Genomic DNA, 15,069 nt, shown 5'->3' on the forward strand with positions numbered 1-15,069 from the left:
GATCAGGATTCCTGTGCAGGTTTTTACTTGATAACAAACATGAGCTTGTTTACTGCAGGGGGATAATAGTAGGCTAAACTATGTCAAATTATCCCAAGCTAGTCTCAAGCTAACAGTGCAGATCAGACTGCTGCAGCACCTCAACTTGTTCATGGCAACTTGATTATGCATTTGGCCATGACACACGACGGACCAATAGTCCAAGGAAAACAGACTCCTCTTCCACTGTGCTGAATAATCCATGTCAGCAACAGCAAACACCACTAACTAAAGATAGTCCAGAGAACTATTGGCCACGCATTGCTCCTGCTAATGTAAAAAGGCTTTGACAACATTTTCTCCCCGAAGTCTGTTGCCAGCTCCAGGTGGGAACAAGCTGTAGTGGGATCAGAGAGTCTATTTTCAGTAAAAGAAAATGCCTTCACATATACCAGGCAAAGAGAGATGGCACAGGAGAACAAATACATAGAAAGAATAGCTCCAACAACTTTTACATGATGTATATGAGCTTAGTGATAGTTTGAAGCACACTACCGGATCAAGATAAATTCTCAGCTCCACAGGGAATTAAAGGCAGGATGGTCACCATTTAGTAACAGCACTCAAACCGTTACTAATGAACTACAGCATATCTAAAAATCAGCAATTCTGAGCAAAAACTGTCAAAGAAAAATGTTTTAAGCTATCCATTATTTCCTAAATGTAACATTTCAAATGCATAGCTTACATTTATGAAAAATCCAATATAATGAGGCATGCAGGATTATGTTCATTTTGTTCAAATACAAGTATATCCTATATGTAGCATTTTCTGTATAGTTTGCATTTTGACTGTCCAACACAAAATACTGCTTATCTAATAAAAAGATGCATATATGTCATACTATATATATATCTTTATGTACGGACACGCATACAGGCATACAAGTGATACAGACCTTAAATTTTTCAAAATTATGCATCTTTAAAATCCAACCTGAAAGCCATCAGAGCAGAATTTGTAAACATCTTCTGTCAAAGAATATTAAATGTTAACAACGAGACACAATTAGAGTTAAGACACTACACATCTGAAGTCAGGGAGAGACTTCCTGGGAACCCTCAGGGTTTAAATGTGCTCCTTGACACTGTACTACCTGCCAAGGAGCTTTCCCAATCAAGCACTAGAAAAAAACCCCAAAACTATTTATAGTGTAAGGAAGAAAAATCTTCTCATTTAGAGAATTTACTTGAATCAAAACAGAATTTCCTCCCACAGATAATGAATTTTCTCTTTCTGCACGCTTCAGGTGACATCCATTAGAAAGAACCTCAGCTTGATGGAGCATGCCAGCTTTTATAGGTGCTATTTGCAGTTTTACAAGGAATCCAAACAGACTTGTATCTTCCTGAAAACAAGTTTCTTATTCAGGACGTAGTCTGGCTACTCCTCTTAGTAAAAAATATGTACTGTTTCAATTTCCTGAAAATGTAAATGTCACCATCAGATCAGGTATCATCTCCAGTGTGAGAGCCCTAATTTACAACTTCTGGCCTCCAGGAGTGATGAATATTCACCTACCTCTCTCTGCCAACTCAGTGGAAGTGTTTTCTTTTACCAAATGTTATATTCTGTAACAGTGTGCACATTAGCACACTGGATACTTCTGTATGAATGGTTCTGTACCACTTGACTGAGTGGTATTTAAATACGATTGTATTTAACCACTGGGACAACTCGTACCTCTCTGCCCTTATTCCACAGCATCCTTCGCTTCAGCATATCATTTCGAGGTGCCAGTTGCTTTTCAGGACTGACACTCCATACACATATACACAGATATATTGAAAAAAATTGGGTCAGCCAAAATATGATTCAGTGCAGCCATTAAAAAAATGGGGAGAAAAAAACCACAGACCCTTTCACGAAAGTGTCAGATGTGCCTCCTGATTTCACTGCTGTTAAATTCTTTGCTTCTTTGATGAGGACTTCTAATATACCTCCAGATGGCATGTGAGAGTCTCCCTTTTTTCCTTTTTTAAAGCTCTTCTTTCCTACACATAGAACAGAGTTGCAACATCATCATCAGAAATCATATATACACTGCAAGACTGATTTGGAAACGTAAATTGTCTTGGCTAAATTGTTTTTTAATCATTTACTGCAATGGGATTAAAGTATTCCTTATGAGGAGATTCTGATTCTCTATAGGCAGAGAAACTAATAAGGCTGGGACAGAAAAATCACTCCATATTTGATAAAGAACTTGACCATGTAACTAGCTAGTCCTCTGGACTGAAGAGAGTGCCCTATCTGAAGTCCTGTCTGAATATAAGTATTTGTGGATTACTATGCTGAAGACAAAGAACTGCATGTCCTGTAAGTCCTACCCTCTTTTCAGAGTCCACTTCCATCACTGATGCTAAGGCAGCCCACAAGAAAGGTATAAATGCAAAGCTTAAAATGCAGAAATACACCACATGTATTCCATGTGTAAGGATGCAGAGCTCCTCCGAGACAGTGACAAAGGACACGGTGCTCACTGACACGCTACTGCTTTTGAACAGCAGCATGAGGACACATGTACTTGCTGCTGCTGCGGATTCTAAGAGGCTTATCAGCAGGGATCGTACACAGTGATTCAGGCCGAAAACATCAGAAAAAAAGATCAGGAGTGATGTTAAAATGTACTAATTTTAAAAAATGAAGGTAGTGTACATCTGGACTTTTCAGACAACAATTAGCTTTTAAGAGAGAACACCTTGGAATTACTGCTAGCAGACAGAATGTCATCTGTCAAAAAAAGAAGGAAAAGGAAAAAAGTCTAATACATCTATCAAATCCTAATGCTACCAAGTAATGCTGTCACTAAGACAGTGATATACCCATGTCTGGTATATCCATGTACACTCCGGTGCTACCCAGTGATTGCTTTCACTTCAGATGATTGCTGTTCCTCATGTTACTACAATGCAAAGAGCAAGTAACTTATTTTCCCCTGTTGATTGTTAATGAAAATAATGGCTTACCCTAAAGAATTCAAATAATACTTTTCAGGACTGAATTACAGCAGTGATACAGTACAACTGAGCAGAGGTCAAGCAGCATGAAAAAAGAGTGAAAATGAGGAGATAGGTAAGCTTAAGGACAATTAAGCATGAAGAACTAAGTGAAGTCTATTACCTTAACCAGATATACACTGTATATAACTAGTGGAACAAAGAACCCACAGACTATGATGTAGACTATTTATTTCTATGTGGCTGTCCTTGATTATGTTATCTAATGTTTGATTTTTTTTTTAATTAGGTCACAGCCATGCATCAACACTTGACTGCACACTCCTCTTCCCTTCTCTCCCCTTAAGTTCAATGTAAGAGAAGAGGACGGAGCAGGAGAAATTTACTCACAGCTCAAAATTTCCACAGATGAAGACAACTAGTATATTTAAGTATGATTTCAATCTTCACTAATACCATTACTTCACCCTAGGTGAGCACATTTATTACGCAGAGGGATGTTATCATACGCTGCCATTAATGTTTGTTTTACCTTGAAACTGCCCTAGAGGAAGCATTAGGTTTTTGTCTGGGGGAATGTAACGTAAAACAACTGTCAGTTCTCCTTTATATTGAAGCCCAACATCTGTCACAACCTCCACCTGAAAAGAAAAATACAAACAAAAAAACCCAGAAATGCTAAGGTTAAGCATTCACCTTCTCCTTTTGAGTTTAATTTTGTTGTACCAATATAGTGTTTGAAACACTTCTTAAACATATCAAGACATACCAGTCCACTTCCAGATACTTTGACATTCCAGATTGAATGCGATCACATTTTAGAAAACTTTATGAGCTAGGGAATGCAAGTTTTCAGAAGAATAAAGCCACATGGCATCAGACACTGTTCAGTGAACATACAGAGGAGAGATATATCTAGCCTGAATAAGTGAAGCAAACAGAAAAAAAACCCTCTCAAACTTATTTCTGGACATGTAAACTGTAGCTAATTTAAGCTGACATTCAGCCCCTATTTCCCCCAGTCAGGATTTTAAACGGTAATTGGTTTCATGTACTTTAGACGAGTCACTCCTGAGTCACTCTCAGAATGGAGATGTGGGGAGCCAAGGGGAGGGAACAGAGCAGAGTCCAGCTCTGAAAAAGAAAAACCTCTTGAAAACTTATTCCCAACATCCTTGGCCTTTTCTACACAGCAACTATTTCTGCATCTTTTTGTTTTAGAAATGTTTGAATCTTGCCCAGAAGGAATGCATTCAGTGCTCTTCAGAGCGTCCTTGTTAAAAGAACATTAGGCCTTCACTGATGCATGCTGAACTCCCATTCGCATTGTAAGAAGTTGGAAACTACATTTTAAAACCAATAGATGCAACACAGAGAGAACATGTTATGCCAGTTCAAACTGACTTCTAGAAAAATAAAGTGCAGTGAAAAAACAAGTCTTGCACATTTACATTAGAGATCAGGTCTATGAAAGACTCAGGCACATGCTAACCTGGCTCAGTGATGTCCAGTAATGGAGGCAGGACTACTCAGATGCTCACATTTCTGTACACGCTTCAGTGCCTAGGTTTGGGTACCAATCAACAAATCTTCCTGATCTCTCAACAGGGACAAAGGACATGTATAAAGAGAGAGGACCCCGAGTGCCGAGACACACACACCAAGGTACCACACAAGCCTTTAAAGAACTGCTTATAGACAAATGTCTGATTGGTGAGAGTCTTTCTCTGAAATGCATTCAGAGAATGCAAATGCTTGTTTCCCGACTCCCCAGGAAGGTCAAAATTCTATTATCAAGAGAAAACAGAACCAAAAAACCCCCACCAGAAATATATACAGCGATATGCAACAGAGTCAGCACTGCCTTCATATCGTAGACTCCAGGCTAAGGCACTAACCAGGTTTAGTGGGGCTAAGTCTGTACACAAGGATGGGACAGGGGACAAAGCAATGTTAGCGATAACAGCATGGCCCTTTTGAGACTTTGAAGCACTTTTACAGCAACTCAGGCATTCCTGCACTGACTCTGGGAAAAACGGTCCTGTCTCCACCACTGTCTGATGCCAGTTGCTACAACAGAGGACAAAAGAAAACCTGTAGTAAATGGCTGTGGAATAATTTGCACAACATCTAAATCTTGCCAGTCAGGCAGCTCGCTTACGGTCTAAACTATGCAAGTTTAGGGTCAAGTTTCCCATAAAGGCAGCAAGGATTATTTTTTCTGTTCTACTGGTGGACAAGCGATGGTATAAGTTCTTATGTCAGGAACAATTTGTCAACCTCCCCCCCAAACCCACACATAACATGGCTCTAGACTCTGCCCTCTCTTTAACCACAGAACTATTTTCTCTTCTTTTTCTGATTTAACCACACTCCTCTTGAAAAGAGACATTCAATGCCCATAGAAGAAACAGGTCTTAAAGTCTCCAACCTTTTCACTAAAGCAGCTAAATGATTCATGATAGAACAAATAAAGCGCTGTCATAAAACCCGGGAAATGTTTCACTGCCATTCCTGTCCCTATCAGGCAGATCATATGGGAGAACAGCATCTAATTTGCCTGTGTATTAACCTGTGCTTTTTTTTTTTTAATTCAAAATGCAATAATTGATATTTAAAAAGAAAACCTAATCAAAAATGATCAAAAATCTTAGCAACATTTTAAGTTTAGAAACATTATTTATAACAACCTAGGAGGCAGACAAGACCAATTCTGTGTTTGCTTTCTTTGGTAAAGAAGAACTGATTTAAAAATCCTTTTAATGGGTTTGGAAATAATCAGACAACACCTTCCAGCTGGAATGGCTGAAATGCTTAGCACCTCATTACTTTTTTCCTGAGCAGGAGAGCTTCATGACTGCCTTTTTTTTTCCCCGTTAGGATTAAAAGAAACCACCCATACACACATAAATCCCCAAAGACTGAAATGAGATGACAAAGAGCCTACTGCACAATAAAAAGCTCAATTTCAGACCAACATTGCATACAAACTGCAAGCAAAACAAATACTAGACATGTATCTTATTGTTGTAGGCTGGTGGGTACTAAATAAGAGCAACAACTGACACCAGCCAGAGCTATGACAGAGATGTAGTAGACATTTCTTCTACTTAAGAGCAGACCCAAGAAAAGTAACTTAGACGAAGCAAGCCTATAAGGAGGACAGTATAATCCTGGCCTGGACACAGTGCTGACTGAAACATGTTTGCCATCGTTAGCCACTTTCTCTTCCTGGTCTCACCTCGTCTGGACCATGAAGGAAGAGCTGGTGGTCACCCTTATTAACAAAGCTGAACTAGGAAATTGGGAATGATCTTCCTTGCCACTTACGAAGTGTGAGGTGTGTAAGTGCTCAAAGAGGAGACCAATTTCCTTATGTATCTTCTGGCAAATTATTTACTAAAATATAAATTTGTGACAGTTTAGATATAAGCCTCACAAAGGACTATACTTAGAAATTAATCATACAGCAATCAGATTAATCTCCCACCTGAGAGAAAGGCACAAATCAAACACTCCCTCCTAAAACCCCGAATGTAACACTATTTCCTTGAAAATAATGAACACAGAGCAAACAAGTCACCTGAGTCTATCTCCACATCACTTGCAGTAAAACCTTGGATTTTTCTGCAGGAAGAAAAAGACACTTTCTGAAATGGCAATCTAAACCACTGGAATTTCTGGGGATTCTGGCTGCTGCAGGAGCAAGCAAGGCAGAAGCCCTTAATCCTCTAGTTTACCATAGCTCTTTGAATCTCTTCCAAAAATAAACACCTTTGCCAAAGCAGGGGGTGCCCTAGAGACAGAAGCCATCCTATCCTTAGCTAAGCACAATGCAAGTCCTGTTTCACAGACCACTTGATTTGCCTGCTGAGAAGCCTTATCTTGTACCTTCCTAGTTAAGGTGAATAAGAGATTAAGAAGTCATTTTGTCACAGCTGAAAAGTGTGAAGCACTTTGAACTGAAACAAGAGAGATCTATTTCTTTAACAAACTGTTAAGTGTTGGGTAGGGAGGAGTGGTAGAAAAGTCCTTTGCTTTACATGCTATTTAAAAAAAAAAAAAAAAATCAATTTCTTTACTAGGTCATTTCTCCACTGCAGTTTCTTACAAGATGAACTTACAGTTTATTTAAAAGGTGGGGGGGTTTTGTTTGTTTTTAAATAGCCAATCATATGTAAAGTTTTCATGAAGACTTTAAAACCCATATGTTTTGATTTAATAAAGAACAAAGATATTATTTTTATTACCATATTAGACACTCATAAAGTCACCATTTTATAAACGCATTCCAAAGGAAAAATAACTAAGCCTTGCTAAATTTGCTTTGCAACACTTTCACCGGCCCCTGGAAACCCCTACCTTGGGCTGGAGCACAAACCACTCATCGCCCTGATTTTCGAAGTTCCAGGAATCAAATGGAATTTCCACCTCCCCAAGGAAGCTGTTGTGTCCAAATCTGTCATAGTGCCAGACAGAAAGCTGCAGGGTCCTGGTTTCTAGCTGTGTGTGACTGATGACATACTACCAACAGAAAAAGAGAAAAAGAAACTCTCAGAATAAGCATAAATAATAGTTTCCATGGAGCCTTTTACAGCTCTAGCTCGATTTCACAAAGCCCACAGCAGCTAACAAATGAAGCATGAGAGATTTGTTTTCTTTGCAAACAAGACTGATGTAGCTAGAAAGCTCATAATGTTAATGTTAAACCTAACTCTTTTCTTTGCGATATGCACCCAATGGTAATTAATGTTACTATCATGATTGTGTTTTTTCTGTATTATTTACTGGGTATTTATGACTACAAAGTAAATTACGATGCTTAAAACTATGATCCTGTTATTTCCTTATAAGCTTATGTGAAAGAAGCAGATCAACATCAAAGTTTAGTTTTTAAGAAGAAACCCCACCAGTTCTTTAATTCCTAAAGAGAGTCTGCTGTACACTTCTTTCTAGAAATAGTGTCCTCCTCTCCTTTTCAATTGTATCTTTGTAACTTATGAAATTGTTCCGAAAACAAGTAAAATTGCATCTGCAAAGCGTTCACCAAGCGTCTCGGTCTGAGTAACCGTTGTTGGTTTTGAAAGCTATTAAAAAACTCCTCTGAAGAAACATCATATTCTAGCAAATACACAGAAAATTATAAACATCTGGAATTCTAGCTCTGCACACTCTGCTTTTAGCAAAAGGCCCATTAATTCCCTGAAATTCACCCTTCTCTTAGTGTTAGCTGAGGAGACCCAGATGTCTTCTTTTTTGCATCAAGAACAATGTCTGGACACAGACACATATTGTCCAAAAGCTGAAACAGTCAAGTCAGTTGGCGAGCCACACAAGTAGGCTGTTTATGTATAGATATGTCTACAATGCTTAATCCTAGATGTCAACAGTTCCACTGAGAGAGATGTCATATTTAGCAACAATGGGATAAAAGTCAAAGAGGGAAGATACAGACATTTAATTATTTTTCTTTTCTAACAGTAGTAACAGTTGGGACAAACAGATGTAGCTCTTGCTTACCTACCCGTGATTCAAGTAAGCCCTCTTTGTTACAATTCACATTTTTAGCAAGCTGCTAGGTCCTATCCTCACCAAGTTCCCTACTAGCAAACACGTTTCGTACTATGTTCCTTGCTAAATGGAGTCTAACACCTTTTTTTTCCAGTTCAGGCAAGTCTCAACTTTACTATAAACCATTTAAAAATGAGGCTATACAAGGGACTCTCCCTTGGTGAGCAGTCTGGCCAGGTGTGTGTAAGTCTGCAAAATGGTTTTGTAGCCAAGTTAAGCCAAGTGTACTGGCCATGGAACATCTATTAGCCTCTATTATAAGAAACTTATTTAACATCACTGAAATTACAAAAAAAAATTTTTTCAGGAGAAACAAAAAAGTTTCTGGCCTCATGACAGCTGGCTGGGATAACTCTCGTCAATCGACAAGGAAGGGGAATCATCAGGAGCCTTGTGGTCCAGGTACCAGATGGGCAGTGAACTGGGCAGAAACTCTGCCATTCCCACCTGCACCACAGAGCCAAGGAGGTGAACAAGCAGTTCATGAGGACCTCAAAATAGTTCAGCCTCTGTAGTGGACGTGGGTAAAAGGCAAGGAAGGAAGAGCCTGGGCACTCTGCTCCACCAGCCCTCAAGGAAGTAATCTGTCATCGTCTTTTGCAATAGAAAATGAACTTCACCACAGCTTTTTAAGAAGGTAGGTAGTGAAGCCATTGCTGGCATTTTCTTATCAAAGTCAGTTCTGCTTTAAAAATAAACTAAAGCCTCCAGAGAAACTCAGATTTTACTGCAAAAGGTTATTTTCTCTTCAAAATCACTTAGATGGGAAGTTTTAATCTAGCTCTATTTCAGCATCAGTTGCTAATTTAGGGCTTACAAAATCTTTAAGATGCTTTTAACATCTCTGAGCTCAGGTTAGACAGGAACACTGGCAGGTTTGAAAGACATCTATGGAAACTAATAGAAGTTTTACCTATAAAGGGGAGAACCAAACAAAAACTGTTTCTGGCTGAAAGCCAGAAATTACAACTCATGGGATTACTAGACAGTTTTGCTTAAATACATGCCTTTTGAGACATCTCTTCCAAATTCTAATCCCCATACTGGAACACTTATAGAAAATGCCTGTGAGCCCAAGCAGAACATTCATCACAGCCTGAGAGAGAGACAGTGTTCTCACCTTCAGCGTTTCATTAAATTCTGGATTGGTGCTGTTACTTTTAATTTTGGTCTTGCGTTTACTTTGGCGGGACGTATCAGGCAGAAGGTATGCTTTGACATATCTGTAGATCAAGTAGTAAGTTATTAGCAAGGAATAAACATGACCAGTTTGAGCAAGGACCTGACATTTCTGCATTAGCAACATGTACAAGGAAATTAATTTTTGCAGTCTAAACAATGTACACATGTAACAGAATATGTGAAACATGGAAAGGTATGGTCTTTATCTACAAACATAGCAATGTTATTCAGATAGGATCAGAATAACAAAAGGCAGAGCTAAATTAATTTACTCATCCTCAGAAATGCAGAAAGCTTTCCTAACACTTTCCCTTTTGTAATTTACGATTACTGCCTGGTTACATATGAAAACACATACACTGAAAATACAAGAGAATGAAAAACTTCACACCTTGCATATGATAGGATTACACATGATTACAGACACTAATTATTACTTCCTGATGTGAGAATTTATATATTATACTGAAAACTATAATGAGAAGCTCAGAAAACATGGTCCTTGCAAAGTGAATCTATAGATGCGTGAAACCAAAGTTACCCCTATCCCTCCCTCCCTCCCTCCAAAACATCACTCCTCTCATATATTTTAGTTTTGATTCTAGAAGTAAGAAAGCAGTTCAGCCTCCATATTCCTTTATATTTTTTGCGCTTTTGCAGAGATTGCTATCAATCGGGTTGATAATTTAAGTAATCTTATTGTTTCCCCAGAACAGGCACACGTTGCCCTAACAAACACATTGAAAATGCATTTCCCACAGGGAATCCCAAACCAACCACCATCAAAACACTGGCTTGTAGCAACTGGATCCTATGAGTTCTCAGGCTCATATCACAACCCCAGGCTACGTCACTGTGCATGACGTGGTGGAGGACACCCCTAGCAGAGCCTAAAAGGAAATTCTTCTCTGTGCTTACGGATCGGTCCTTTGCTTCTTCTCATCTGCAACGGCCAGGTTCCTGCAACTTTTTACCAGGATGTTGAGGGCACCTGTTTTGTAGCTGTAGTTGATGTTGAGAAGGATTTCGCCGCTGACCTTCACGTTGCCATAGTCACCAGTTTCACTATATACACTCAGCATGCTGTGAATGCTAGTCTGGAAGGGCAGAGAAACAGGACTTAGAGGCTTAAACAAATTACTCATTTCCAGAGTCTGCTTTTTTCATACAGTCACAGCCTTGCAATATAGTCACGCTTGTTAGAACTTGCTGTAAAAACATGTATTGTAGAACAGAAATACCACTTGCTTCTATTTACTGTAAAAGGGAATAAGAACTATAATTAATAATAGCTTAAATGTCTAGACAGTTGATGTTTTTCCATGCAGGACTCAAACCTATTTATAAACATGACTAAATCTAAATTACCACTATTTAATTCATGCATGAACTGAAGAGCAGACAGGCTACATAAACTGTAAGCTCACGTAAGTTCCAAGCAGAAAAAAAAAAAAAAAAAAAAAAATCACCTTTCTGGCTCAGCTGTCCACCTAATTTTTACTGAGTCTCATAAGACAACTACTGACAGAACCAACAGAAAAAGTTATAAGTATGCTTCCCATAATGGAGATGGTATAAAAGCATGTTTGTTTAGGGCGACACCCACCTCTCATTAGTAATTCTACAAGAATGAGCAAAATTCCTTACCCACCATTTCAGCAGTTTCCTAAAGCCAAAAAAGTTTAGCAAAAATCCCACAAAATTTTCCACTGCAGCGTAATATATCACACCCCCCCAATCTCTTTTTTTCACTCTTACCATACAGTGTATTGCTATAAGGATTTCCTCTTCCAAAAGATTACAATTAGGAAAGAACTAAATATTTTTAAAGAAAACCAGACCAATATGCACACTGCCAGAACCAAAGGTATTCGAGAAATCTGGTGCATGCTTTCTTTTAAGTCACTGAGCAAGACTGCTCAAAAACATATATAACCATCTAAATCCTAACATATAGGAACCTTGCAAGACACACAGGTATAGTCTTCAACACAAAGGGAGAAAAGAGAGAAACCTTAAAAGTAAGCTAAGCAGAAGATTCAGGAGAACTCACAGTATCACCGTCTGTTTCAGGCACATTTAAATACGTCCATTTTCTGTCAGAACCTTCTGGGGAGTTCTTTAAAGAAGGCAGTGCAAAAGGTCAAGAGAAAGAAGCATTAGATAGCTGCAATAAGAAAGAATAAGTGCAGTGATAAATCTTTACCTATATAGACAGGTAAAGGAAGTTTGTATTGCAAAGCCATAGCAAGCAAGAAAGAAAAAGGTATCACCAAATCAGAGAAGAGCTAAGTGTTTCCATATACTTCAAGTATTGAAGGACACATGGCTCAAGGTAATTAAATAGAAATCAAGTATCTGCTGTATCAAAATAAACAAATTACATTTTAGAACACCAGCTCAGCATATGTGGATTTGTATTGGATTGTATTTGGATTTGTCCTCCTTTATGTCTGCATGACGTAAATTCTCACTTAAGCTAGTCAAAAGCTAAGCATTCATGTATTTGCAGGATTGGCACCTTTGTAAGAAATGGCGGTTTCTCTGTGGAGTTTGTAAGAATAGATAAAAACACACACAAGTGTTTAAACATGTCACTCTCTGGGAAAAAAATGCAGTAATAGAATATTGGGGGAAACAGTTTCCCCCTCTGCTTGCTAGAGCAGTAGTTGGAAATCTCGCCAACGAGCTCAAGGGAAACTACATCTTGATCTACCTCCTTCCTTATCGGCTGCAGGGAGGAAGAACAGAGTCAAGGGGAAGAACCACACAAAAAGAATTGGGCTGTGGCAAAACTCAACTCTCCGAGCACCTTGCCTAAGGGCCATGCAGCAAAGAAAGCTGGAGGGATAAACAGGCCTGTGTCAATATGGTAAACCACAACAGTCATGAAAAACCAGAACAAGCAATCATTACCCATAAAGATAATTTTATACATCATGTAGGAATAATAAACTGCAAAAAAGGGTGGCTTTTTTGTATTTTGGCTGGCCTTCTTTATCCTTCATTAAAAAAAAAAAAAGCAAAATGCTTGTCCTTTTATTCTTTTGTACCATTGGCTGAAATTCCATGAACAGGACTGGTTCAAATTACTGGAGAATTAGCAACACACACCAACGAATGTGTCATATTTCCTCCTATTCCTAACATGCCTCGAGCTAAACTCCAGCCTTTACCATTTATGCATTTCCACCTCTAGCATACATGAAAATAGGTATCCTTGGACACTGTAAGTGAATTTAACAGTCCCAGTGTGTGCTGCAAAATGGCTAAATTATCCCTGTAACAGGAAAGTAACAATTTGTGTGCCCACTTCAGAAAATAAATGAGGTTATACCAGCACGAGGAGGTGGATGAGTTGTTCTCTAATGAATCCAAATATTCTTTTTCTTGATCTTTAGGTAAGCGGGCAGCGAGGGATAAATGATTGGGAACACACACCCCCCACCCCCCCGCCCCCCCCGAAAGTCCTAAACAAACAGATGACCTCTGGTCCTAGAATTTATGCAAACACAATTTCTGAACTGCTTACAAAGCACAAATGAAATAACACAAATTTAGTAGAAGTATTTGATATACTTGACTTTTTTCCCTACAGACTCTGTTCTGTGGCATTTACACTGGACATTACATATGCTAAATGTAATGTCCTTAAGAAATCTACTCATTTTCCAGTTTCAAAAGTAGTAAACAACCACCACATATGGAGGATGTGGAGCCTCATTTTAGTGCATCACTACGTATTACATTTGTTTTGCATCATATCTTATAGCTGCAGTAAGGCACTGGAACAATTCAGTCTTACTGATGTGATGGGTCTTGACAACAACATTTTAATATGTTTAGGAGAGGAATCTGTGAAGGATGCAGAGAAAACTAAATACACAGTTCATGTATTAGCTTTGGGAAAACATGAAGAAAAATACCCTAATGCTGATACAGTTCCTGTTCAACGTCACTCTCCATTTCCATTTTTGCTCACTCATGTTACAGGTAGATTTCAAGTATATTTACCCTTTGAGATATTTCTTCCTTTACCTCAAACGCTCATTGTCAGAGTACCCATACTGTACTTTAAATTCTCATATTTGAAAAAAGAAAGAGAAAACAAAGAAAAAACATGCAGAGCCTACTGTTCATTAATAACGTTATTTCAACGTGACTTAATAGTACACAGTCATTTGACAGATAAGTACATGAAAAAGTCCATGCTGTGCAGAAGGCTCAAAGGCTTACAACAAGCAGAGTAAAGGCAAAAATAAGAGAGAGGGGGAATGCTAGTAACACACACTTAAGGGGAATTAAAAAAAAAGAACCTGTAAATTTGACCTGCTCTTGCAGGGAGAAGCAGCTTGCCTTTTGCAACTTCGCCATTAATGTAGCATGCAGTGACATTAAAAATCATGTCATGGTGAATACATAGAAATGAGAGCATTGAGATTTGAGATTATCTCAAACCTATAGCACTGGAAAAGCTACGCTCTGCTTAAGAAAAAGGTCAAAGAGAAATCTACAGCAAAGGACAAAACCCAACGCACAGACAGAATGCTGCCTACAGCACCTATAGGGAAGGTTCTCATGCAATTTAGAGAAGCTCAATTAGTGGCCTAAACAGAGAAAGCACTTAAGCACCTGCAACCCTCATATCAATATTCAGAGGAAATAAAAATAATTCTGTCTATAAAATACATGGGACCAGCAAGCATTGGAGACAATGAGACACAGTCAACCTTGGGTAAGTGGGTCTAACTAGACCAGTGTCAACAGGCTGCATTTGCTCAAGTCTGATTTGGTGTGAAGGGCCACACGTCTCTGTTGTGGCTGTTTCTGCAAACTACACAAATTAGAAAGGAAAAGGGTCTGGACATGGCCAGATCTAAGATACCAAAATGCTCTGTGATGGCAATTTTCTCAGCCCTTTCTCCTCCCCAGGTAAGCCAAACTTGGATTCAGCCAACTCCATCTCTTTGGGATCAAGAACTTAAGTGGGCATTCCCTGGGCCCTGCTTGCACGGGGGCTAATGGGGATGCAGTCTAGAAAGGACAGTTCATTGGTTACTGTCATGGACCAAATCTTCTCTTCCCTTTTAGCATACAGACTCCTCATGTCTCTTCATCCTCTTCAACTCTCTCATCTTTTACCTGGAGTTTGTTGCAGTTTTCTGATACTCTATATGCTGACCAGAGCTATTCTTAGGCACAAGTCATGAAGAAGAGTGGCCAGAGAGGGCTCCGCGACTTTTCTGAAGATGCTATCAGTTGCCCACATCCTAAGTGTCAGATCCCAAAAATGAGGTACACAGCAGGTAGTCATAA

The 15,069-nt window shown here is 38.9% G+C and overlaps 1 protein-coding gene across 2 annotated transcripts in view; it reads right to left on the reverse strand.

The window, feature by feature from the left end:
* The window catches only part of SYTL5 (synaptotagmin like 5), a 64,076-nt gene that overhangs the window by 4,108 nt on the left and 44,899 nt on the right, over positions 1 to 15,069 (reverse strand). For both annotated transcript variants that reach the window (XM_072852466.1, XM_072852458.1), the window contains exons 10-14: positions 10,672 to 10,850; positions 9,692 to 9,794; positions 7,363 to 7,524; positions 3,533 to 3,641; positions 1,899 to 2,034 (exon numbers count right to left, since the gene is read on the reverse strand). In XM_072852466.1, coding sequence (XP_072708567.1) covers positions 1,899 to 2,034; positions 3,533 to 3,641; positions 7,363 to 7,524; positions 9,692 to 9,794; positions 10,672 to 10,850 — 689 coding nt within the window. The remainder of the gene's footprint in view (positions 1 to 1,898; positions 2,035 to 3,532; positions 3,642 to 7,362; positions 7,525 to 9,691; positions 9,795 to 10,671; positions 10,851 to 15,069) is intronic.

This window comes from Ciconia boyciana, chromosome 1 (genome assembly GCF_034638445.1).
Source record: "Ciconia boyciana chromosome 1, ASM3463844v1, whole genome shotgun sequence".
Classification (NCBI taxonomy): Eukaryota; Metazoa; Chordata; class Aves; order Ciconiiformes; family Ciconiidae; genus Ciconia; species Ciconia boyciana.